Genomic DNA, 24,381 nt, shown 5'->3' on the forward strand with positions numbered 1-24,381 from the left:
GAGGAAACAGACACAAAGTGTTGCTCAACTTAAACTTATTAAAGTCTATGAATCAACATTTATCCATCAAGCATTACTTTCATCTCAATCCAAGGTGAGTTAAGAATTTATAATGTTTCAAAACCCACAAAAATATCAGATCTAAAATCAAGCCATTTGTTGAAACATTGGTTATATTGTTGCTGTTCGTCATACAAGGAAGTATAAAGGGCGTAAGGGGTTAAACGTGTATATTTGCTGACGGGTACAAAACAGGCTACTTTTCTGGAAATTGCAACATTGTGTTTGTTAAAGAGATATTTCACTTTCTAACATGTTTGAGGTCATTTTAACGTCTACTCAGGCTTTAGTGTTTCATCCCAGACACTTTATAAGTTGTTTGATTCAGTATTTACATATTTGATATTCATTTGATCAGACACGCCCCCTTCCTATACAAACCCATTGTAACTTCAAACTCCATTTTAACCATGTTAGATTCATTGAAAACACCAGTTCTTGGTTCTAGTGACTGATATTGTCCTTCTAATACGTGAGGAGACATTCTTTCATTTAATTTTTTTTAGGGAAAATGTCAAAAATAATTGTTTTCTGTCTATGAAGATATTCATGAAATCTATGAAAAAGTTTAATCTGAGGTCATGTGGTCAGGTGCTCAGTGCCCAGTGGTGGAAAAAGTACTCACATTCTTTACTTAGGTAAAAGTCTTGATACTGCAAAAGTCCGGAATTCTAAATTCACTTGAGTAAAAGTACAAAAGTATTGGTATTGAAATGTACTTAAAGAACTAAAAATAAAAGTACTCATTATGCAGAATGTCCAATTGCACAAGTTTTCAAATGTATAACATGTAAAAAATCTTTTGAAAATAGCAGATCAACAAGCTCAAAATGCATTGTGAGCTTGTAGATCTGCTATTTTCAAATGGTCAAAATGTAATTAGGGCTGAAGTGGTTAATGTATGTTTTGTAATAATATCCAAATCTACAAAATAACTAGTAACTTAGGTTTTCAAATAATTGTAGTGGAGTAAAAGTATAATATTTGCCTCTGAGATGTAATGGAGTAGAAGTAAAAGTACTGAACATTGGAAATACTCCAGTAAAGTCAAAATACCTCAAAATTATACTTATTAAAGTACAGTGCTTGAGTAAATGTACTTTACATCAGTGACAGTGCCTTGGGTGTTATCTGTCAATTATCAATTTGGATGTGGATAAAAACAAAACAACACATAAGCATGTTGACATGACTAGAGGTGAGAGGGGGGTAGATGTTGTTTTGTGTCACTCTCAACTGAATAAATAATGTTTTTATTTGCAGGATCTTTTACATCACTGACAACAGAACAGATGCACCAACAGTGAGTTACTGAGACCCATGTGGAGCAACCAGAGGCCTCACATGTTGACAAGCACTCTGTCTGATTAGGTACGTTGTGAACCTGTTTCAACTGTTCATATTGTCTCCACCAGGCCCAAGGCGTGGCCCAGACTATGTTTTACACCATGTCCGTCCGTCCGTCTGTCAGACTTTTGCAGAACACTGATTGATTTTACTCCAGATTTGTCCTTCCAAAGTTTGCAGGATTGGCCAGTTTTGAAACAAGTATGACCAAAGTCATAATGCGGCAGGCTTTTTTTGCCCCAATCTTTTCATAGACCTGATTACTTGTTTTTTGGATTGCTTGTTTCTCTCGCCAAACCTGGCAACATTTAGCGTGGCAAATTAACGCTCTAAAGTTTTTTATATAAGTGGTGGCAACATTTTGTGACACCACACGGGTCTTCCCAACAGGAGCTAAGATTGAAGTCAGTGTGAACATGGGCAAATAATAACTTAATAGGCAAACTAGGTCTAATGAAGCACGCTAGCATTTAGGCTAACCCTCCTGGGCTGAAGCTGTCTCCCTTTCTCTCTCTCTCTGCTGTGTAACTCCGTGCGTTGCCTTGTTGTGATGTTCGTCCATGCTGGCCCCTAATATGGTGTGCTTCCGGGTGGATAGACCTAACTAACAATGAGGATCGTTCTGATTGGTTCCCTTCCCAACTAGTCCCTCAAAAAGAGTAATTCTGATTGGATCTCTTCTCCATTCGTCCCGCCCTAACATTTTCGTCTCGTCTAATTCGTTGACTAACGTGTCCATTACATTTTCGTCTCCCCATTGGCTTAAAAGGGGAGCTTAAAAACGGGGAAGTGTGATGGACAGCCAGGACAGCCAATGACACTCAGGTGTCGACACTTTTTACTCAGGTGTCGGAAAGAGACTGGTGGTGTTTACAGAGCCGCTCGCTAGCGCATGCGGCTAAAAAGAAATGCCTCAAATCATGAACACAGCGTGCAACTTCCGTGAAATTTAGCACACACATTCCCACTAGGCAGAGGAAGAAATGCCATCAGAACATTTTCAAATAAGCCTCATGGTGGCGCTATAACAGGCACGTTTTCCACGTTTTTACCTATATCTGCACTGATCTGCGTGAAACTTTGCACGCACTCCCTAGAGGCCAAGGAAAAACCTCTTCCCTGCATTTTTCACATCAGCCTTTTATAGCGCCACCAGGAGGCCGATTTTCGCTGAACCCTTTCTTTATATCACTCCTAAAAATGTTGTCTAAACATTAGGCAAATCGGTACACATTATCTCTATAGACAAGTGACCAAGACGGATCTGTCCGATTTTTCATATTCCATCCTGATTGGTGAATTCTGAACATTGCTGCTCACAATAACCTGACCGGGCGGAGACCTGTGCTCGAGGAGCACTTTTTCTCATTCAACCCATTAAGACCTGGAACGCATCGGTGTCATTTTATTTTTCTTTGGCTATTCCAAAATAGCAGATCTACAAGTTCATAGTGTGGCACTCGGTGCCGCGCTATATGAGAAAAATCGTGAAAATGAGTGCAAATCTTTGAATATATATTATATTTTTAAAGTTTTTTTTTTTACTCAAATCTTTGCTTCTGGGGGGCCAAATACATATCATTTTGGGGGTCCTTTACATGAAAACATTTTGAGGACCACTGATATTATAGCAACATAGTTATTTTCAAAAAACTGTTTTAGAAGACATTTGTAGAATCCCCCAGAAGCAAAGCTTTTAGTTAAAATGTTCACTTTATTCAAAGATTTGGACACATTTTCACGATTTTTCAAAAAATAGCAGATATACAAGCTCATAGCGCGGCACTCGTGCCGCACTATGAGCTTGTATATCTGCTATTTTTTAATAGATGCGACACAGACACGTTAACTCTGCAGTGTTCAGCAGATTTATGTATTCTTACTACAGGCCCAGATAACTTTACTTTAGCCTGTAGGAAATGTACATATTATTCACTGATTGTTTTGTGGAATGATCTGTGTTTTGTTCATGATTAAATGTCATGTTGATTATTTACACATTTCCTGGTAAGTTTGCAAACTCACTGTTAAATAACATGACTTAAATAAAATAAAATAAAACAGTCCACTGTGTATGTACTGTTATATACATTACACATAACATTAAGTACATAAAATAAAATAAAATATGCAGGATGAATGCATAGAGGATTTATATTGATTGTATGTGACAGGGTCAAAGCAGGGGGGTGAAACCAAATTGTAACATTTTTTATTGATGATGAAAAACCTGTATTACGCACTTAAAAACATCATTCTCTTAACTATATTTCTGCACTGCATGTTTTATGGTTGACAATGTATTTCCCCCCGGTCCCCGAGCCACTTGACATTGGACTCCCCTATAGGCTGTGTGACATTGGCCTTGTGACAGCGGACGGCCAATGTCCCCAGGTCACGCTGGTGGCAGAGCGAATGAGGGCGGAGTAGGGTGTGGCCCACCTTATTCAAAAGTGAGCGCGAGCCACTTGGACAGCAGAGAGACAGGCATACAGGGCAGTGTGGAAGTGACAGCCAGAAGGGACGGTTGTGCACAGGAGGAGCAGACATACCACGGAGCAGAGGTGGGGAATACAGTGATCGCGGCACGTACCAAGCCACCAGCAGCGGACGGTGAGCAGACGGCGCAGTAGCAGCAGAGACGGGGAGGACAGACAGACGAACCAAGGAACGGAGGAGAGGTCCAGTGGCGATAACGTTGCGCGCTTCACACCCTCAAAGCCAGACGTACAGTCTGGCGGGCGAGTAAGTGTCCTTCTATGCAACGTTACCTTTATAAACCCACGGTCCTAAACCTCATATGTGAAATATACCTGAACAGATGAACTGGTTCTAGTTTCTATGATTGCAGGCAATACGCACGAAGACAAGAAGAGACAGTGATTCCTGGCCTAAACCCCCGCTCCAGTTAAACCCCATATAAGGACATTCCCACCTTTTGCATTGAACCGTGATGAGTATATGACATATAGCAATTGAATTGGCACTTGGCACTTTACTGCTTCAGTAATAGTTGGCACTTTAACGCTAAATTCATTATTTATTTGCTATAGTTTGCACAAGCCCTGTCTGTTTTTAGTGTTTGGTGATTGTCTGTATTCCTGTATTTTAGTTAGTTAGTGGGCGCATTAGGAGGTTGAGGTTTTAGAATTAGTGTTATATTTTGTTTATGCTTTTCAATATTTTATGGCTTATAGACGCCACTGTATTAGCTTAATAAAATAGATTACCTTTTTATACAAACCTGTTTCCGTCCAGCTTTCTCCAAGGGATATGTGTTGAAGTGTTGTTCTCATTTAAAAGTATTGTACTTACCTGGGTAAACTCGAACCTGTGAATAGCCTAAGAAAGAGTGTTACAGAGGACCCTACCTCTTAAATAAAAAGGTGGCGTAGTCTTGCAGTACCTAACAAACAGTATTATTCTCACAGTAATTACGCACCCCGCACTTTACCGTGCAACTGATATTTTATTGTTGTGAGTTTAATGTGTATTGTTATTTATTTATTATTGAGACAAAGTAAAGAGTGTCAGCATTCTAAAAAGAAGTGGCAAGTTACATGTGACAACCTGGCCACCGTCACATATTTGGCGTAGCGCGGCAGGACTGGGTAGAGAACAACACAAAATCGCTAAGAGAAACTGTATTGAAATTTTGCTGTTTTGCTGCTTTTTGTTTTGTTTTGTTTGGTTGAATCAAGAAAGTAATGATGATGATGCCAGTGTATCCAGGGGCACCGTGGCTACCTAAGTTTTCGGGCATAGAAGGTGAGGAGAAATACAGGGAATGGAGAGAACAGATTAAAGGATTATTGGGCACTCAGGATTTAACAGAGGAGAAAAAAGTTGCTTTTGTAGTACAGACCCTTACTGAGGAAGCTAAGCGACAAATTAGTGTAATTGACAAGGAAGATCGCAATACAGTGGCCAAAGTCTTTAAATGTTTAGACACGTTGTATAAAACATCTGTTTCTGCTTCCCAAGCTCGTGCCTTGTTCTATGGCTGTGCGCAACGCGCAGGCGAAAGTGTGCAGGCTTATATTTTGAGGCTTAGAGAGTTGTTCTGCGGGCTGCGGCGGCTCGACCCAGACACCGCTCCCTCCGATGCCATTCTGCGAGAGCAGTTACTTGTAGGACTGTCTGAAGGCCCTCTGGGTCAAGCCTTAAGAATATATGCCCGTCGAAACCCCACAGAAGACTTCGCCGCCCTAAAAAATGAGGCCTTCCTACTAGACACTGAACATAGAAGAGAAGGGACTGCTGAAATCTTGTGCCATGCTGTTAAACCTGTCTCTATCCCAACACCCTCACAGGAATCTGAATGGAGAGAGAAACTGAAACAGGAGATTATGGAAGACGTCAAATCGCAAATGCAGGGGTTTACGCAGGAGCTCATGAAAGAGATCAGACCGCTCCTTCGACCCAACACCACCGATACACGACCTCGCGGTTCGCCTCCATCTGAACGACGCCGGGAGCCGTACCAACGCAACGAGTGGGATGAGGGAGGTAGGCCGATCTGTAGGAGCTGTAGGCAGTCTGGGCACATTGCTCGCTTTTGTAAATCTGACCCCAATCATTTAAACTAGTACGGCCTGTCGCCGAGGTCCGGGAGACAGGGGTGCAGCGCGCACTCGCCAGATCAAGGGCTAATGAAGTGTTTATTGGGGACTGTCCGACTATTGGGATCACTATGGGAGGAGTCCACTTAAGGGGGTTACTGGATACTGGGTCACAAGTCACATTAATGCAGCAAAGCTTATTTGAGGAAAAATTCTCACACCTAACGTTGGGAAATGGGCCCCTTGTTTTTAAATTACGCGCCGCTAATGGTCTTGACTTACCGTACACTGGCTATGCCATATTGGACCTAGAGCTGGAGGGAATGAAGATCCCAGGGAGAGGAGTTGTAATCGTGAAAGATGAACATTGTACTCAACCGCTGATTATTGGGATGAATGTCGTGAACGCTGTATGGCATGCCCTCTTTAAATGGCCTGGGAGGCCTGTGTTTCCATGTCAGCAGGGAAGGACGCTGTGGAAGGACGCATTCGCCACCTGTAGGAGGGTGGAGGCAGTGACGAACGAAGATGGGTCCATCGGTTATGTGTGGCCGGTCGGCCGGCGGAAGATTCGAATCCCCGCGCAGAGTGAAGTGATGATCTGGGGCCGCGCTTGGAGAGGACCAAATGGAGCGGACTACGAGGCCTTGATGGAAGCCTTGCCGGATGGAAAAGATTTGGGAGTGGCCCGTGCCCTCGTCACGGTGCGCCACGGACGTGTTCCCATACGAGTGTGCAACCCACACGCATATAGTCTGGTCCTGGACCGCCACCAGAAGCTGGGGAGGCTGTACCCGGTGGAAGAAGCGGATGTCCGAGGCGGCAGGGACCTGAGCCTGTCCCTGGGGACCGACGGAGAGGTGGAAGTGGCCGTAATCAGTGTGGAAGATGATGGACCACTGAAGACCCTGCCCGAAGAGATGGAAGTGTTGACGGAGCGTGATGACCTGCCGGAGGCGCAGAAGAGAGAGTTACACGAGATGTTGTGTCGGTGGAAGAAGGTGTTCGCCATCCATGACGAGGATTTCGGACGGACGGACGTCGTGCAACACCAGATACCGACCGGAGACGCGGCACCCATACGAGAGCGACACCGGCCGTTGCCGCCCTCCATGTACCGGGAGATGAAGACCCTCCTGAATGAGATGCTGGAGAAGGGAGTCATCAAGGAGAGTTGCAGTCCGTGGGCGGCACCTATCGTACTGGTCAAGAAGAAAGATGGCAGCTGGAGGTTCTGCGTCGACTACAGGAAACTTAACGCCGTGACGCACAAGGACGCCTTCCCCCTACCCAGGATAGAAGAGACGCTCACCAGCCTGACGAAGGCGCAATGGTTCTCCACGTTAGACCTGGCCAGCGGGTATTGGCAAGTAGGAATGGATCCCCGGGACCGGGAGAAGACCGCCTTTACGACCCCGCTGGGCCTGTTCGAGTTTCAACGCATGCCGTTCGGGCTTTGTAATGCGCCCGCGACGTTCCAGAGGCTGATGCAGCAGTGTCTGAGTGGTCAGGTGACAGAATCCTTGCTGGTATATCTTGATGACATTATAGTATATTCACCTGACTTCTCCTCTCATCTACAGCACCTCGAGCTCGTCTTCCAACGCCTGTGGAGACATGGACTGAAGCTGCGGTTAGACAAATGCAAACTTCTGCGGAGGGAAGTGCAATTTCTGGGCCATGTCGTGGACAAAGAGGGAGTGCGGCCCGATCCGGAGAAAGTGGTGGCAGTGCGGGACTGGACACCACCCTCAACGGTCCGCGAGGTCCGCGCGTTTCTAGGTCTAGCGGGTTACTATAGGCGTTTCGTGTCCTCTTTTGCTGCTATAGCACGACCCTTAAACAACTTATTGATAGGAATCCCAAATGACGTAAAATCCCACCAGTGTAAAGTCGAGTGGACTTCGGAGTGCCAGCGGGCGTTTGATGCGTTAAAGAGTGCCCTCACACAAGCCCCGGTGTTAGCGTATGCGGATTATACACAGCCTTTTGTGGTTTACACTGATGCGAGTGGCCGTGGGTTGGGAGCGGTTCTAGCCCAGGTCCAAGACGGTCACGAACGTGTAATAGCTTATGCAAGCCGCAGTCTCCACCCGACCGAGCAGAATGACGCAAATTATAGCTCGTTCAAATTGGAGCTTTTGGCCCTTAAATGGGCCGTGACCGAGAAGTTTAAAGATTATCTCACTGGCGCTCGATTCACAATATTCACGGACAATAACCCTGTTGCGCATCTCCAAACGGCTAGATTGGGAGCTGTGGAACAACGGTGGGCTGCTCAACTTGCGTCGTTTACTTTCGACATCAAGTATCGACCGGGCAAAAACAACGCCAACGCTGATGCCCTATCGCGGTTCCCAGTGCAGCCTGTAGATGTGGCGGCTGTACAATCGACGCCAGCAGCCCGGGAGGATGAGTGGAGAGAGACGCAGGATCGGGATCCAGATGTGCAGGTGGTGAAGAGGTGCGTGGAACGGGGGAGAGCCCCTAATATGGTGGAGAGGAAGAATTGGACTCGGGGAGCGCGGCAACTGTTACGCCAGTGGAACAAACTGATTATACGAAATCATGTGTTATATAGGAAGGTGACCGATCCTTATACCAAAGAACAATACTCACAGATCATTTGTCCAGGTTCACGCAGAGAGGAGGTATGGAGAGGAATCCACACGGCCGCGGCGCATGCTGGGTTGGAGAGGACCTTGGCCCAGCTGCGACGTCGGTTCTATTGGCCAGGCATGGAGGGAGCGGTGCGTCAGTTACAACAGGGTTGTGTCGCCTGCAGCCTGCAGAGGAACAGGTCAGAGCCTCGGGCCCCCTTACAACCCTTTGAAGTCTCATATCCACTAGAAGTAATAGCCATTGATTTCCTCACATTAGGTAGGCCTGCTGATGCGTGGCAAAACATTCTGGTAGCTACTGACTTATTCACCCGTTATAGTTGGGCTATTGCCACCCGAGACCAGACTGCGCACACCACTGTCCGTGCGTTATGGACGCATATTATCCAGCCGTTCGGCTGTCCGGCCCGGTTCCACTCAGATCGAGGCCCCAACTTCGAGTCCGAGTTAATGCACCATTTATGTCAGACTTATGGTATTGCAAAAAGTCGCACCACTCCGTACCACCCGGCTGGGAACGGTGGAGTGGAACGATTTAATCAGACATTACTGAACATGTTGCGATCACTAGACACTGATAAACAAGGAAGATGGAATGAGCACTTACCCGAGTTAGTTCATGCTTATAACAACACGATCCATAGTGCTACGGGTTATGCCCCCGCCTACTTAATGTTTGGCCGACATTTGAGGCGCCCTATAGATGTCCAGTTAGGAGTGCAGTCAGCGCAAGAGCGCATGGGAGTGGGTGGCTGGGTACAGGACCACCAACAGAGAATGGCGACAGCTTATAGGACCGCAGGGGAGAGGATGGGAGAAACGGCCAAGAGGAGAAAGCAGGTTTATGACCGTAGGGCCGGTATTACACCCCTATTACCAGGAGAGAGAGTGTGGATTCGAAATAGGAAGAGAGATGGCCAGGGGAAATTGAGTACGTGGTGGGACCCCGAGCCTTACGCAGTGATGGAACAGGTGGGAGCTACGGGGTTGGTGTACCGAGTCAGACCCGAGAAGGGGGGGCGAGAAAAGACCATACATAGAAATGCGTTGAAAGTGTGTGTAGCCCCCAGGTCGCCCCACGAGGACCCCCCAGCTGTAGTGCAGCCCGAGCAGGTAGAAGCAACAACGCCGCAGTATTATGGGTTTCTCTCCGTCCCGAGAGCACCAGATGAGCCACGGCGCTCGGGAAGAGCAAATATAGGCCAGCCACCCCAGAGGTATGGACATGATTAGGGACAGTTGCAGGGACTGGCAACGGAAAAGTGGGGGGGGATGTGACAGGGTCAAAGCAGGGGGGTGAAACCAAATTGTAACATTTTTTATTGATGATGAAAAACCTGTATTACGCACTTAAAAACATCATTCTCTTAACTATATTTCTGCACTGCATGTTTTATGGTTGACAATGTATTTCCCCCCGGTCCCCGAGCCACTTGACATTGGACTCCCCTATAGGCTGTGTGACATTGGCCTTGTGACAGCGGACGGCCAATGTCCCCAGGTCACGCTGGTGGCAGAGCGAATGAGGGCGGAGTAGGGTGTGGCCCACCTTATTCAAAAGTGAGCGCGAGCCACTTGGACAGCAGAGAGACAGGCATACAGGGCAGTGTGGAAGTGACAGCCAGAAGGGACGGTTGTGCACAGGAGGAGCAGACATACCACGGAGCAGAGGTGGGGAATACAGTGATCGCGGCACGTACCAAGCCACCAGCAGCGGACGGTGAGCAGACGGCGCAGTAGCAGCAGAGACGGGGAGGACAGACAGACGAACCAAGGAACGGAGGAGAGGTCCAGTGGCGATAACGTTGCGCGCTTCACACCCTCAAAGCCAGACGTACAGTCTGGCGGGCGAGTAAGTGTCCTTCTATGCAACGTTACCTTTATAAACCCACGGTCCTAAACCTCATATGTGAAATATACCTGAACAGATGAACTGGTTCTAGTTTCTATGATTGCAGGCAATACGCACGAAGACAAGAAGAGACAGTGATTCCTGGCCTAAACCCCCGCTCCAGTTAAACCCCATATAAGGACATTCCCACCTTTTGCATTGAACCGTGATGAGTATATGACATATAGCAATTGAATTGGCACTTGGCACTTTACTGCTTCAGTAATAGTTGGCACTTTAACGCTAAATTCATTATTTATTTGCTATAGTTTGCACAAGCCCTGTCTGTTTTTAGTGTTTGGTGATTGTCTGTATTCCTGTATTTTAGTTAGTTAGTGGGCGCATTAGGAGGTTGAGGTTTTAGAATTAGTGTTATATTTTGTTTATGCTTTTCAATATTTTATGGCTTATAGACGCCACTGTATTAGCTTAATAAAATAGATTACCTTTTTATACAAACCTGTTTCCGTCCAGCTTTCTCCAAGGGATATGTGTTGAAGTGTTGTTCTCATTTAAAAGTATTGTACTTACCTGGGTAAACTCGAACCTGTGAATAGCCTAAGAAAGAGTGTTACAGAGGACCCTACCTCTTAAATAAAAAGGTGGCGTAGTCTTGCAGTACCTAACAAACAGTATTATTCTCACAGTAATTACGCACCCCGCACTTTACCGTGCAACTGATATTTTATTGTTGTGAGTTTAATGTGTATTGTTATTTATTTATTATTGAGACAAAGTAAAGAGTGTCAGCATTCTAAAAAGAAGTGGCAAGTTACATGTGACAACCTGGCCACCGTCACATGTACTTCACCATCAACTGGAGCAACAATACGTTGTGATGGCATCAGTTGTCAGTAGTCATGTTGTGTCTTATTTGACTGTTTTCCAGGTGAAACAACAGCTGTAGACAGGATGTCCAGTGGAACCTCAGCTTCCATCAGAGGTGAGTTCTATTAAAACACATGAAACCAACAAACTGATACTGGTTTAGTCACATCTGTGATCTTTATGAATATTATATTTATTTTCCCATCCAGGGAAGAACAGTGACCCGTCAGAACTGAGAATTGTTCTGATCGGGGGAGGACATGGAGGTGGACCCAGTGGAAAGAGTTCAGTAGGAAACATCATCCTGGGCAGAGACATTTTTGACACAAACAGAATAACATATCAGAGTGTCATGAGACAAGAGGAAGTGTCAGGCAGACAGGTCACTGTGGTAGACACTCCAGGATGGACGTCTTATCTTCCCCTAGATCTGACCCCAAAACTGATTCAGTTAGAAATCCAACAGAGTGTGAATCTGTGTCCTTCAGGACCCCATGCCTTTGTCCTAGTGATCAGATTGGACGTCTCATATGTAGGAACAGTGATGTCAGCAGAGGAGCATGTGAGATTTCTCCTCAGTGACAGAGTGTGGAAACACACTATTATAGTGTTCACTGTAGCTGATAGAAAGAACATGAACACTAAACTCATTAGATCTAACCCTGACTTAAGATATCTTATTGAGAAATGTGAAGGTCGCTTCCATGTTCTTAACATTAGTGACAGAGGAGATAGAGGTCAGGTCACAGAGCTGATGGAGAAGATAGATCAGATGGTGACTAGTAATGGTTGTCACTATGAGACAGAAGAACACGTCTCAGAGGAACTGAAGGAGAAGGAGAGAACCATCAGAAGAAGAGCAGAACAAAGGAGGACAGATGCTCAGAAACAAACAACTGGACCTACAAAACACATTGGTATGTTTTGTTTACTTTGTTTAAGTGACTTTACTTGCTGGTTAAATGTTATTGTATAACCCATTAACACATTGCGTGCCAATCGCGTAGATAATTGCGCAGTGTGCCAGTCGCGTAGAGATGTACGCGAAGTGGACTTTTTCTTTTCTTTTTTTTCTCGCAGTGACACATTTCGTTGCCATCCGCCGCCACTCTACAGCTTCCGCTAATCCGCCATTATCTCGGTGTTGTTTTTCTCCGCGCTGAACGCTGTTTAATAGAAACTGCGAAAAAATAGCAGATGTACAAGCTTGCAGCGCGGCACAAATTATCGCGATGTGAGCTTGTAGAAATTTTTGTAAAGCCAATGCTAAAATCTTTTAGTTTTAATGGCTTAAACACTAACATTTCACCAGCAAGTAAGATAAAAACTGAATACAAGAAAATATTTTATGTGGTTAAGCCCTATATACTTAATCATATGCCAAATTGTGAAAATAGCAGATCTACAAGCTCACAACGCGTTGCATTGTGATGCGTTGTGAGCTTGTAGGTCTGCTATTGTCACTATTTTGGGGATTTTTCTTTTTGGTTTTTAATAGTGACACCTGGGTTAGCATGTTTAAACAATAACATTTCGCCTACAAATAAAATTGTAGATCTGCTATTTTCACTACTTTTGTGCGACACTTTTGTATGGTGAAGTAGGGCATTAATTTACAGTAACAATATTTTTTGTTATATGACAAATAGCTAAAACAGCAGATCTACAAGCTCACAGTGTGTCACACTGGAGCAATATGAGCTTGTGGATCATCTATTTTCGCTATTTAAAACAAAAACCTTGAAAATGTTGTTAAACAAAGTGAAAGTAAACACTGTTTTCTCTGACAGGACTGGCTGACCTCAGGATTGTGTTGTTGGGAAGGTCTGAGTCTGGGAAGAGTTCAGCAGGAAACACCATTCTGACAGGAAGTGGTTTTAAAGTTAGTCAGTCAGGTCAGAGGTCATCAGTGCAGTGTGAGGTGAGACAGGGTAAAGTAGCAGGGAGACAGGTGACAGTGGTGGACTCACCAGGCTGGCTCTACAACAGTCCACTACAGGATACCTCAGAGATGGACAAACTGGAGATCCAGAACAGTGTGTCTCTCTGTCCTCCTGGACCACATGTTGCTCTTCTGACGGTTCCTCTTAATAGAGCATTCACCAAAGCACAGAGAGTAGCAGTAGAGGAACACATGACACTTCTGTCACAGAGCCTCTGGAGTCACTCTATGGTACTGTTCACCTTTGGAGACTGTCTGGGAGACAGAAGCATTGAGCAGCACATTGAGGCTGAAGGAGAAGACCTCCGCTGGCTTCTTGACAAATGTGGGAACAGATATCATGTCTTCTACAATATGGAGACAGATGACACTCAGGTCACACAGCTGATGGAGAAGATAGAGGAGATGGTGTCAGGAAACAGAGGTGGACACTATGAAGATGATGGAGATGAGAAGATGTCAGAGAGGAAGAGGAACATAGAGGAACATGTCCAGACATTTCTGAAGAAGACACACAGACAAAGAAATTCTCTGAAAGCTCTGTCTGAAGGTAATGTTTGTAGATATTAATATTAATACTAATAATAATAATAATAATAATACATCATTTGTAGGGATGATGATGATAATTATAATACACTATAATAAATAATAAACTATTAAAATAAAAATAACAGAAAATAGCAGATCTACAAGCTTTGTGAGCTTGTAGATCTGCTATTTTATCTACTTTTGAAAAACAACTGTCTGTGGATTTTATAAACATTGAACCAGTGTATTAGCAAGAGCGTGTGACTAAATAACTAGAAAATGTGCTCCTCGGAGCACAAGTCTCCGCCAGCAGAACCGTGCTATCAACTGTCATCAACTGTGATATCAGTTTGTACTGGAATGTACTGTTCTTGATTAATCCTGTCTAAGCTATTTATATTATGTATTGTGATGACACCAGTGTGTCTACATAATGTATTGCTCCGCCATTTCTCAGCCATTTCGTGATTATTCCTGTCTTACCTCACTTTGAAAGAGGCCAAGACTCTTTCAAAGTGACACATCTATTTACAGGCCGCTATACGTCATGCGTCTCACTAGCCAATCCGAGCACACTCTTTCAACGTATTGTCACGTGAGGCTTGACCAATGTTAGCTTGGCCGAGGGGGGGGGACGGAAAGTGAAAACATAGTCTCCTGGCGGAGACAACAACTACATTGGATCCATTAGAACACAGATACTTCTTTTTTACATTTCCTGAAAAGTAACAGTTTTGAACATACAAGGTTTCTACCAGACAGATGATATGAAGGCTGTTTGATGTTATGATTGACATCTGCCCTCTATTTTCATTATGTTTATGACCCATGACTCAGCATAACCACGCGCAAATATGACACAAATCAGTCAGCTCCATATATGGGCACAAAAGGGGGTTTGCCCATATATGGACATATACTGATGGCATCAGCAATCTCCCTATATGGGCATAAAAGGTACAAGGACTGACAAGATACAGAGATCTCCATTTATGGGCATATTGGTCGGATCAGTGATGTGAGGGCCACAAACCTCTAGTAATACTAAATGAGAAATACATTCATTATACAACAGGTAGTTCCGACCAAGCAATCTGATTGGTTGAAATAGCTATCTAGCCGTGCTTCAAACCAGCATCATAGCACGGGCCTAATCACATTAACAAATCACTCCGCACTGTGCACTGAGCGGAATCAGCTGTGCTGATGAGACGGTGCCTCAGAGCGCTGCTACAGGGACTATTTAATGTCTCAGTCAAATAAACTCTTCTCTTTACATGGAAACGGATAATAGCGAAACATTTTTATTATGAATTGCCCCACAATACATTTGGATGTGTTTTGTTGGTAACTGTTGTATAATCGCAATATTACACTTGAGGGTGTGCTTTACCTACATTATTGGCACTTCAGTGATGCTCGCGGAACTCGGCTGCGCCTCGTTCCTGACCGCATCACTGGCGTGCCAATAATGACGGTAAAGCACACCCTCTCGTGTAATATTGCTTAATTCTACTGTGTGTGTGTGTGTGTGTGTGTGTGTGTGTGTGTGTGTGTGTGTGTGTGTGTGTGTGTGTGTGTCAGGAGAACATCACAGTCTAGCAGATGTGAGGCTGATGTTGGTTGGTGGGGAGCAGGAGGACAGGAACTCAGCTGCTAATAGCATACTGCAGGGCTATGTGTTTACAGAAACTCCATTCAAGGTGAGTAATATGATATGAATGTGATGTTATAATGAAAGAAGTAAACAGTAAAGAGATGAAATATAAATGTGTTCTGATGATAATGTGAAAGTACCTGCTGTCATGAATGTTTAAACACTTTCACCCTGGTGTCCCAACTTTGTTTCCACAATTGTTCACAATTACCCCATTATTTCTATTATGTTTGAAAATAGCAGATCTACAAGTTCACAACCTGCTGCATTGTGAGGTGTTGTGATTCTATTTTAGAATAGCCATATGTGAGATGTATAAATATTATATGATAATATGTTCTCTATGGTATTGAGACTATCTCTCCACCATATTTCATATGTACTGTATGGAGAATGACCCCACCTCATTTGTGATGTGGATATTTCTTTAAGACACAGCAGTCATACTGGCATGCACGGGTATATAAGGCCAGGTGTGCGTGATTACACTGATTTATTTGTTATCTCCACCAAGCAGTCCAAGACGTGGGTCTTCTTAGCAGAAGTGTAGAGCAAAAGAATCAAAGACAAAGTTTTTTTTGTGAGAAAACTACTTATGAGTTTTGGCAGCCAAGTGAATCCACTGCAGCGTGCAGTTCAGAGAGCTGGTGTTGAGTCGCTCCTCTCAGGGTTGCTGTCGCGGCTCGTTTGTAGGTAAACAAACACATTCCTTGGGAATCAGACGCAATTCATAATCGGCGCACCATATAGCGTATTGCTGGCGGGTTCGGCCAGCATCCGCGTTAAGGTAGTTCTTTATCTCCCACGATTTTTATAACCCATTTTTTCACCCAGTGCCAATTATCTGAGTAATCCTGGGCGCTACACTCCCTCTGCCTAGAGCTCGGCTCTAGGCTCTGGGAGAGCCTATCCGTGTTCGGTGACACAGTGGAGCATGCCAAGGCTGTCAGGAACCATACAGTGTATTACGGGATTCTGGTGGGATCCGGTTATTGGTGTGAAGCTACAGAGTGAGCTCCCTTCTCATCCAGAGATACTCACGTTGCTACACTGTGGATCCGTTGTGGTGACGCGGCGGGGCCCTGGTCACGCCATAGCAGCTTGTGAGGATCCCGCCTCCTGTATGAATTGTTTCATCTTGCCATATAAGGCTAGGGAGGCTAGGAGCCTGTTGTTTAGAGGCCCAGACGTTTCCACTCCAACCCAACAGACTAAACGTCCCAGGGTGGCAGAGCTGGGTGAGCCAAGCTCAGGCTATGGCCCTGCCTGGTGTAGACTGGGTTGTAGAGACAGATGAAGAGGAGGAGGAGATCGATGTCATATCATTCTCAGATGATGAGGCCGTCCCCTCTGCTCAGCCACATGCTGATCCAGAGGATGAAGAGGGCAGTGAGCGCACTCTGTTGGCCCCATCATTAAGGGTCTGGTGGGAAGGACATCGAGAGCTCTGGAGATCGATACCTCTGCAGAGGCCGTTTCCGCCCCCTCCCTCTTTGATGACGTCGGGGAGGCTACATCGGCCCCCTTCTCAGGGCCCATTCTCTCAGATTTGAGAGGTTGGTCCGAGGGACAGTGGGAGGACCCCTCCCCATGCCTGATGAAAGGCTGTTTTCATCTTGCCCCCCCCCCCAGTCCTTTCTGGGCGTGGCGGGCGCCCCCAGTAAGAACTGTAGGGTGATGGATGCCTTACTGGCTTACTGCACAGAGTCATGGTTATCCAGACGCAGCTAGCCAACACAGGAGCTATTCTCTCACTGTATCAGCGCCAGCTTACACAGCGTTTACGTAACCAGAATAGTCTAGACTTTATTGAGTTGCAGCAACTGGCATGCATGCTCCCCAGATTGTTTAAGGAACAGGCGGTGGCAGCGGGCAAGGCGATGGCTGCTCTCTGGGCCATCGGTTGCTGGCCCAGTCCAAGCTGCAGCAGGAGGACCGAGCCTGTCTGATGAAGCTGCCTATTGAGCCATCGGATAAGTTTGGCCAAGAGGCCAGTGTCTTCCTGCAACAAGCTCAGGAGGCTCGTAGATGTGCACAGGTCTGGTTCCTTCGGCTGCGGCCGGGGTGTGTGTAGGGCACCAGCTGCTACAGCATTAGAGTCGTACATCAGGGCCACACGTGCCCACAGAGTAACACACCAGCTCTTTGGGTAGACCACTGTTGAAGGCTGGACTGTCCATTGATCCAGCAGGCATACAAGCAGGCAGGAGTACCAGTGCTGCCTGGAGTGTGGGCACACTGCACCCGTGGAGTGGAGGCCTCCTGGGTGCTGTGGAATGGTGCGTCCCTGACAGAGATCTGCACAGCAGCAACATGGTCGACTCCGTCGACATTCACGATTTCTACCGACTGAACGTGGCTGCATCCGCTCCCTTTGGGGAGTCTGTCTTGAGTGCTACTCAGAGGTAGGTGTCACTGTCACCTTCACCAGTCAAGCCGGCCTTGCGTCTGGCGGAATGGCTTGAGCGGCCCTTCACCCATGTGGTCACTGGCCTTAGCGTCTGAATATCCACGTCACAAGTGAGGTGGGGTCATTCCCCTTTTTATGAAACATGTTGGATGGAGAGAACAAAGGTCACAACGTAACCGGACGTTATGATTATATGAAACTGAAATTATTTCAGTATTCTGACAGTTGATAAAAACACAGTTACTAAAAATACAGTTAATAAAACTAGACAAAGTAAAAGCTCACAATGCGTCATGGGCTTGTAGATCTGCTAGTTTTTTAACTGTTTGAAAATGAAAATTTGCACCTTTTAATGACATGCCCACTAAAGGGACGCCAGGTTGAAAGTGGTAAAAAAAAAAAAGAAAAAGCAAGTAAGTAGTAATAATAATATTCATAATCATAATTCTCAGCAGCAGTGTTGATGGTCATCAGGGTATTGTATGATGTTGTGATGAGAATTACCACAGCAGAGGACACTAATGTCCTCTTGTACCATTCTAAATCACTAGAGGGACATTGAGTCTCCTGGCTGATGCCATCACATACAACGATGATTTTATTGATTTATTTTTTACACTTAGAGTAAAATGAACACTGAGAATTGTAATGTGTAATTCCATTTATACGATGAACTCTATGCTGGTTGTGAGTATTAACCATCTCCAGATATATAGGTTGTTCAATTATTCCATATAGTTAATTACTGTTTTATTTAATTTAGTGTAAATGTGGCACTGTTAGACAAAATAGACACATTCAGTGAGTTCATCTCTAACAAGATTGAGACAAAATCTTCACTGAGGACATCATAGAATGAACGTTTTGATTATTACAACTAACACACAGTAAACCTCATATTCCAGGAGTATAAAACCCAGACTAAACTGACACAATGTGTCAGACAACAGAGTCGAGTTGCTGACAGAAATGTGAGTGTGGTGATCTGTCCAGACTGGTCAACCACACCTCCATCACAGAAGACCAAAGACGTCCTTCTACACGGTGTGACTCTGTGTCCTCCTGGACCCCACACTGTCCTGGTGACTGTTGATGTCAGGTCCAGTTTCTCTGAAGCTGACAGCAGATCAGTGGAGGAACACATGGAGCTGCTGGGGGACAAAGTCTGGAGATACACTCAGGTTCTGTTCACATGGGGATACTGGCTGGGAGGGAGACGTGTTGAGGAGTACATAGAGTCTGAAGGAGAACCTCTGAAGTGGATCCTGGAGAAATGTACCTACAGGTACCATGTTCTAGATGGTACCAAGTGGGACTTTTCAGAAGTAGAAGAGCTGATGGAGAAAACAGAAGACATGGTGACGAGGAACACAGGACACTTTGAACCCTCAGTCTCAAGAAAAGACAGCCCTGTCAGAGACACAGGACACTCCAAGGTGGGACATGATACAAGACAGAAGACACTGTTTGAAAGGCTGAAAGGAAAGAAAACATTAACAGAAGAAGAATGGAAGAAGAGGGTGGAGGAGATGAGAGAGAGGACGTTGAGGTTTGTGGTGACGGAGCCAGATAGTGAGTATCAGTATAATGGATCTGCTAACAGACTTCAATGTGATCGTTCTTATAGTGACTTTATCAGATAAACTCACAAAGACACTTGAAAAGCAGTGGCCTACACTTTGTGGTGTTGTGCATGATTTAAAATTATAGCATTGTAAAATGTCTATGTCAACATTATATATGTAATATTTTCTATTATCCTTATTATTGTCACCGCCAGGCCGAAGGCATGGTGGAGAGTATGTTTTCACTTTGTCCGTCCGTGTGTGTGTCTGTCCGTCCGTGTGTTTGTCTGTCCAGCTCCATACGTGATATCACAAAATGTAATATAAATAGGTAAGACAGAATTAATCAGGAACAGTTTTACCACCTCGCCTGGCGGAGACCTGTGCTCCGAGGAGCACATTTTCTAGTTGTAGTTGTTTTTTCTTGTTTCTTTTATCATTGTAATGTCTTGCTGTCTGTTGTCGTGTGTTCCAGTGAGTGGTGGAACATCATCTGAGACAGGAAGTCTCAGGTCACCTGACAAGGTTTCTGATTGGCTGCAGAAGCGAAAACCTGGACCAATAGCGTCCTCTTCAGGAGTTCACACCACGAGTGAAGCTCCTACCCAGACAAACACTGAGGTGATGAGTGTGAGATGAAGATTTACTTTGACATCAATCACACACCATACACATCAAACGTTTTTTTGAGCCCTGGGGGGGCCATGTTTTTTTTTATTTTGGCTTTGGGGGGGTCATACAACTTTAATTTATTGAATTTTGTATTTTAAAAATGCTTAGTTTTTTTTGTTTTTCATATTGTTATAGGCCTACTCCCCTATCTATATCGCGTTTAATAACCCTGTATGGTGACTTGACATGGTATCTCCCACTTCTGATTTACGTTCCAGACGCATGCAGTTAACAAGAGAGACAGATTGTTGTTGCCAGATTGGCCACGTTTTTTTAAGTAATTGGGCTGGAAAAAAAATGCATTGGGCGGGTACATTCGCTTGCTTTTTAAAAAAAATATATATGGCGTTTTTTTCCCCCACATAGCACGCAGCAGCGGCAGCACGTTGGCAGCGGATGATTCAAAATGAGTAGTTATGCTACCTATGAGGAAATATCTCAGCCGTGCCCAAAGCAGCTACAACAGCAGAGAAAAAAACTAAATATAGCAAAACTACTGAAAATGTCTTCAATATTTCAACCAACACAAACGGATGCTACTGCAAGTAGGCTACCAAGACTTTCTTTACAGACTGTCTTGTGTCTAGACAGAGCAAAGATGTCACACAAGTTGACACAACAAGTTTCCTTGTTGTATATATGAGAGCTGCTCATATTCTACCACTGAAAGAACAACAGCTCATGCCTTTTCCAATGTTGACATTGCTTTCAGAATGTAGCCTATCTCTTCCCTGTATCGGTACTGGGGAAAGATCATTTTGCAAACTGGAAATGATCATAAATAGACTGGGGAGTGCATCCATTCATGACAACAGACTGAACCATCTAACTTGTCCATTGAATCACACGTTGCATCAATTGGATGTTTTCAGACCTTAAAAGGAGCCTATTAAGAAAGCACTATTAAATCATATTGGTAAGTCAAACGTGCAGCGCTTTAATAGCGTTCATTTATATATGCCTGTATGCTGTGTTTGGCCTTCATGTAATGTATGGTTGGACATAAGGCAGCGCCGACTGCAGTCAGTGCTTTCTGAGAGAATGTGACAGCTGATTGTGTGTGTGTGTGTGTGTGTGTGTGTGTGTGTGTGTGTGTGTGTGTGTGTGTGTGTGTGTGTGTGTGTGTGTGTGTGTGTGTGTGTGGTGCAGAGGGCTTATAATGATGATAGCAATTTCCCAGTAACGACGGCTCTAATAATAAAAGACTGATTGCAAAGCACTATTATATTAGTGTTGATAATGTCTAATAAACGATGTTGTTGTCTATCAATGCATGCGCTCATTACGCACATAACGCATGCGTCTGCTGACTGCTGGTGTTTGAGACACGCACGCACATCACTTTCCTAGGCGAGTAAAGTTTGCGGGGTGGCTCGGTGTGTGCGCGTGGGTCACCAGACATGTCGACCCAAGACAGCTCGACCAGCTGCGATTTTGAGACAGCTCGACCCAGATCGACCGGGTCTGGTTGTCTGAAGTAGTAGCTCTGTGTAACCCCTAGAGGGTAGTAGAGTACAAGGTACAAGGTGACGGTGAGGGAGGTCCTGAGTATATTTATAGTATATTTAAGACTTAAGAGTAAATATTGTAAGCATGCTTCCCCAGTTGCATACTTTTTTTTAAGAAGTGTTATAGTATATTTAAGAGTACATATTGTAAGCCTGTTTTGTCCTCCTCTCCTCTAAAATCATTTGAAAGTAGCAGATCTACACTAGTTGCCATCATTAAACACAACACAAGAGGTGAAATGAATTAAAGTAACTGTTATTTTATTTGACAAAACAGGGCAGTGTGAAACAATTTCAATGATTGAAAAAAAGGTCCAAAATAGTAGTATATTACAAAAAGGCTGAGTCTGATCGAATGTGCACTATTTCAGTCATACTATCAAACTATCAAAAATAGTTATATACAAAAGAAATGGGGGAATAAAAAAGAGAAAGGAGACCAGGCTAGACCTCGCTGTCCGCTCTTGCCAGTCCGACCCCGTGTGGCATCGTGTTCACCTCGGCAACAGCTGCCAGCAGCTGGGTGATGTCCAACTCTTGCATAGGCATCCCATAGTTTCACCAGTTTGCCCTCTGTGTCCTTAGTTTTCTTTCGCTGGTAGCGTGCCACCATATAACTTAAGCATGTATACAAGTCTTACATCCATCAAGCTATGGGGATGGATGATGGTGCTGATGATGATGGCTGATAGCCTTAGGAATGTGATTGATGTTGTTGATGGCTCTGTGTCTCTGTGTTTCTCTGCATATATCTGCATTCTATATACAGTTTTAACTTTAAAGGGACATTAAGCATGTATACAAGTCTTACATCCATCAGTGTTTGAGGTGATGAAAAGGAAATAGGCTGAAGCTAAACATTTATGATAGCCTATCCTTCCTTAAATGTATAGCTCTCATTATTAACATTAAAAAGATATGCCAATAATAGAAATACCAGATCCTTTAGATTGATTGAAGTTTGCACAGGAAAAGGTACCAGTACAGTACATGAGTTTACTGTTACAAGGTCAACTAAAATGATATAACCAACAAAAAAAGCCTATAGTAACTGTAGTTACTAGTTACTTTCCATCAGTGTTTGAGGTGATGAAAAGGAAATAGAGTGCAAGAATAATTGTCAGACAACACAGAGCTGCTGCTAATGTGTAGACTGAACGTCACTTTATGACTGAATGACAAAATAATCATTTCCATAACACATACAAATAATATAGTGTATTCAAAGCACAGCATACAATCAATAAAGGCATTACCATTATAACTATAACTTCTTATATATCTGACTTTTATACTTCATGTAATTATTCACAAAACCCCTAGGAGAGGTCATACTCTGCTATGCTGTGACAGTACAAGCATACATGTATACAAGTCTTACATCCATCAGTGTTTGAGGTGATCAAAAGGAAATAGGCTGAAGCTAAACATTTATGATAGCCTATCCTTCCTTAAACAAGGACACGGTCATATGCTGTGTAGCATACATATTCACCTTGTAAACAAAATGTAAGTAAGATGAAATATGCAATATAAATGAAATCCCAATTATAACATTTGCATCTCATATACGACAACACTGACTGAGCTGCTGCTAATGTGTAGACTGAACGTCACTTTATGATGTTCTGTAAACGGCCTCTGGGTGGCTCCCTTTAGCTTCCATTAGCCTCCATTAGCTTTGTAACGAGTGCAACAAAAACACCAACAGTCCCACACCAATACAGTCTTGAAGCTAAAGCATTCATAGAAACTTATTATAACATGGCAACTTTGCACTTTACCTGAAAAGGGGAGAATAAAGTGAGTGCAAGAATAATTGTCAGACAACACAGATTGAGGATCGCCAGGCTGAACCAATTGATAATAGACACACTGTAAGGATTTAGAGCTGAGGTAAGGAGGTGTCTAATGGCTGTGCTTGAAAGCCTTATCACATCAAGAAGACAATAGGGCTTGAGGTAAGGAGGTGTCTATCTCAATGGCTGTGCTTGCTTGAAAGCCTTTGGGCTTGTTTCACCCTGACAGACAAATAATAATTCTTTGGTAAATCAATGTACATATTATTATTATTATGTCTCTCTCTCTCTCTCCCTCTCTCTCTCCCTCTCCCTCTCTCTCTCTCTCTCTCCTCTCGCTGTCTGTCTGTCTGTCTGTCTGTCTGTCTGTCTCTCTCTCTCTCTCTCTCTCTCTCTCTCTCTCTCTCTCTCTCTCTCTCTCTCTCTCTCTCTCGCGCGGTCCGGGTCGAATTTGGGTCGAGTTGTCGGGTCCAAGCGGGTCGACAGCGGGTCGACCGGTCCGGGTCGAGCTGTCTTGGGTCGACATGTCTGGTGACCTGCGCGTGTGCGTGCGTTATTGTGTTTGCCAGATGCGTCGCATTTTGGTTTGTCTGACACGCTACTCTTTCTTTGCACTCTGTGGTTATTGGTCTCTATTTTGTCTACTTTGGTTATTTGATGCTTTCATGCAGATATGAAGCTTTTTATGCAGCGTTTTCTGTTGTATATGGAAACTGACTTTAAGATCGGAGGAAGGAGGAAAAGAGGAAAAGAGAGACAGACAGAGAGAGAGAGCGAGAGAGAAAACTACTCACGCCCGACTCTGTGTTCTTGACGGTGTTCACTCTCCATTCCGACATCTCACCACTCCGACTAGTGGCTTCCGCGTGCGGTTAGGGTTAGGGTTAGGTATAGGGTTCGTCAACGTCGGAAAGGCGACATGTCGGAAAGGAGAAATGCACCCGTTTTTGACAGCTTGATTGTAAACGAGTTAATATGAAAAATAGAA

General features: G+C 44.4%; 1 protein-coding gene across 1 annotated transcript in view; it reads left to right on the plus strand.

The window, feature by feature from the left end:
• The window catches only part of LOC311060286 (uncharacterized protein), a 32,912-nt gene continuing 8,531 nt past the window's right edge, over window positions 1–24,381 (plus strand). Inside the window, exons 1-8 of the mRNA XM_084078422.1 lie at window positions 1–94; window positions 1,324–1,431; window positions 11,371–11,424; window positions 11,519–12,226; window positions 13,100–13,801; window positions 15,367–15,485; window positions 18,755–19,421; window positions 19,890–20,035. Coding sequence (XP_083934548.1) covers window positions 11,394–11,424; window positions 11,519–12,226; window positions 13,100–13,801; window positions 15,367–15,485; window positions 18,755–19,421; window positions 19,890–20,035 — 2,373 coding nt within the window. The 5' untranslated portion in view covers window positions 1–94; window positions 1,324–1,431; window positions 11,371–11,393. The remainder of the gene's footprint in view (window positions 95–1,323; window positions 1,432–11,370; window positions 11,425–11,518; window positions 12,227–13,099; window positions 13,802–15,366; window positions 15,486–18,754; window positions 19,422–19,889; window positions 20,036–24,381) is intronic.

Source organism: Gymnoscopelus microlampas (assembly GCF_963454915.1).
Source record: "Gymnoscopelus microlampas genome assembly, chromosome: 14".
Lineage (NCBI taxonomy): Eukaryota > Metazoa > Chordata > Actinopteri > Myctophiformes > Myctophidae > Gymnoscopelus > Gymnoscopelus microlampas.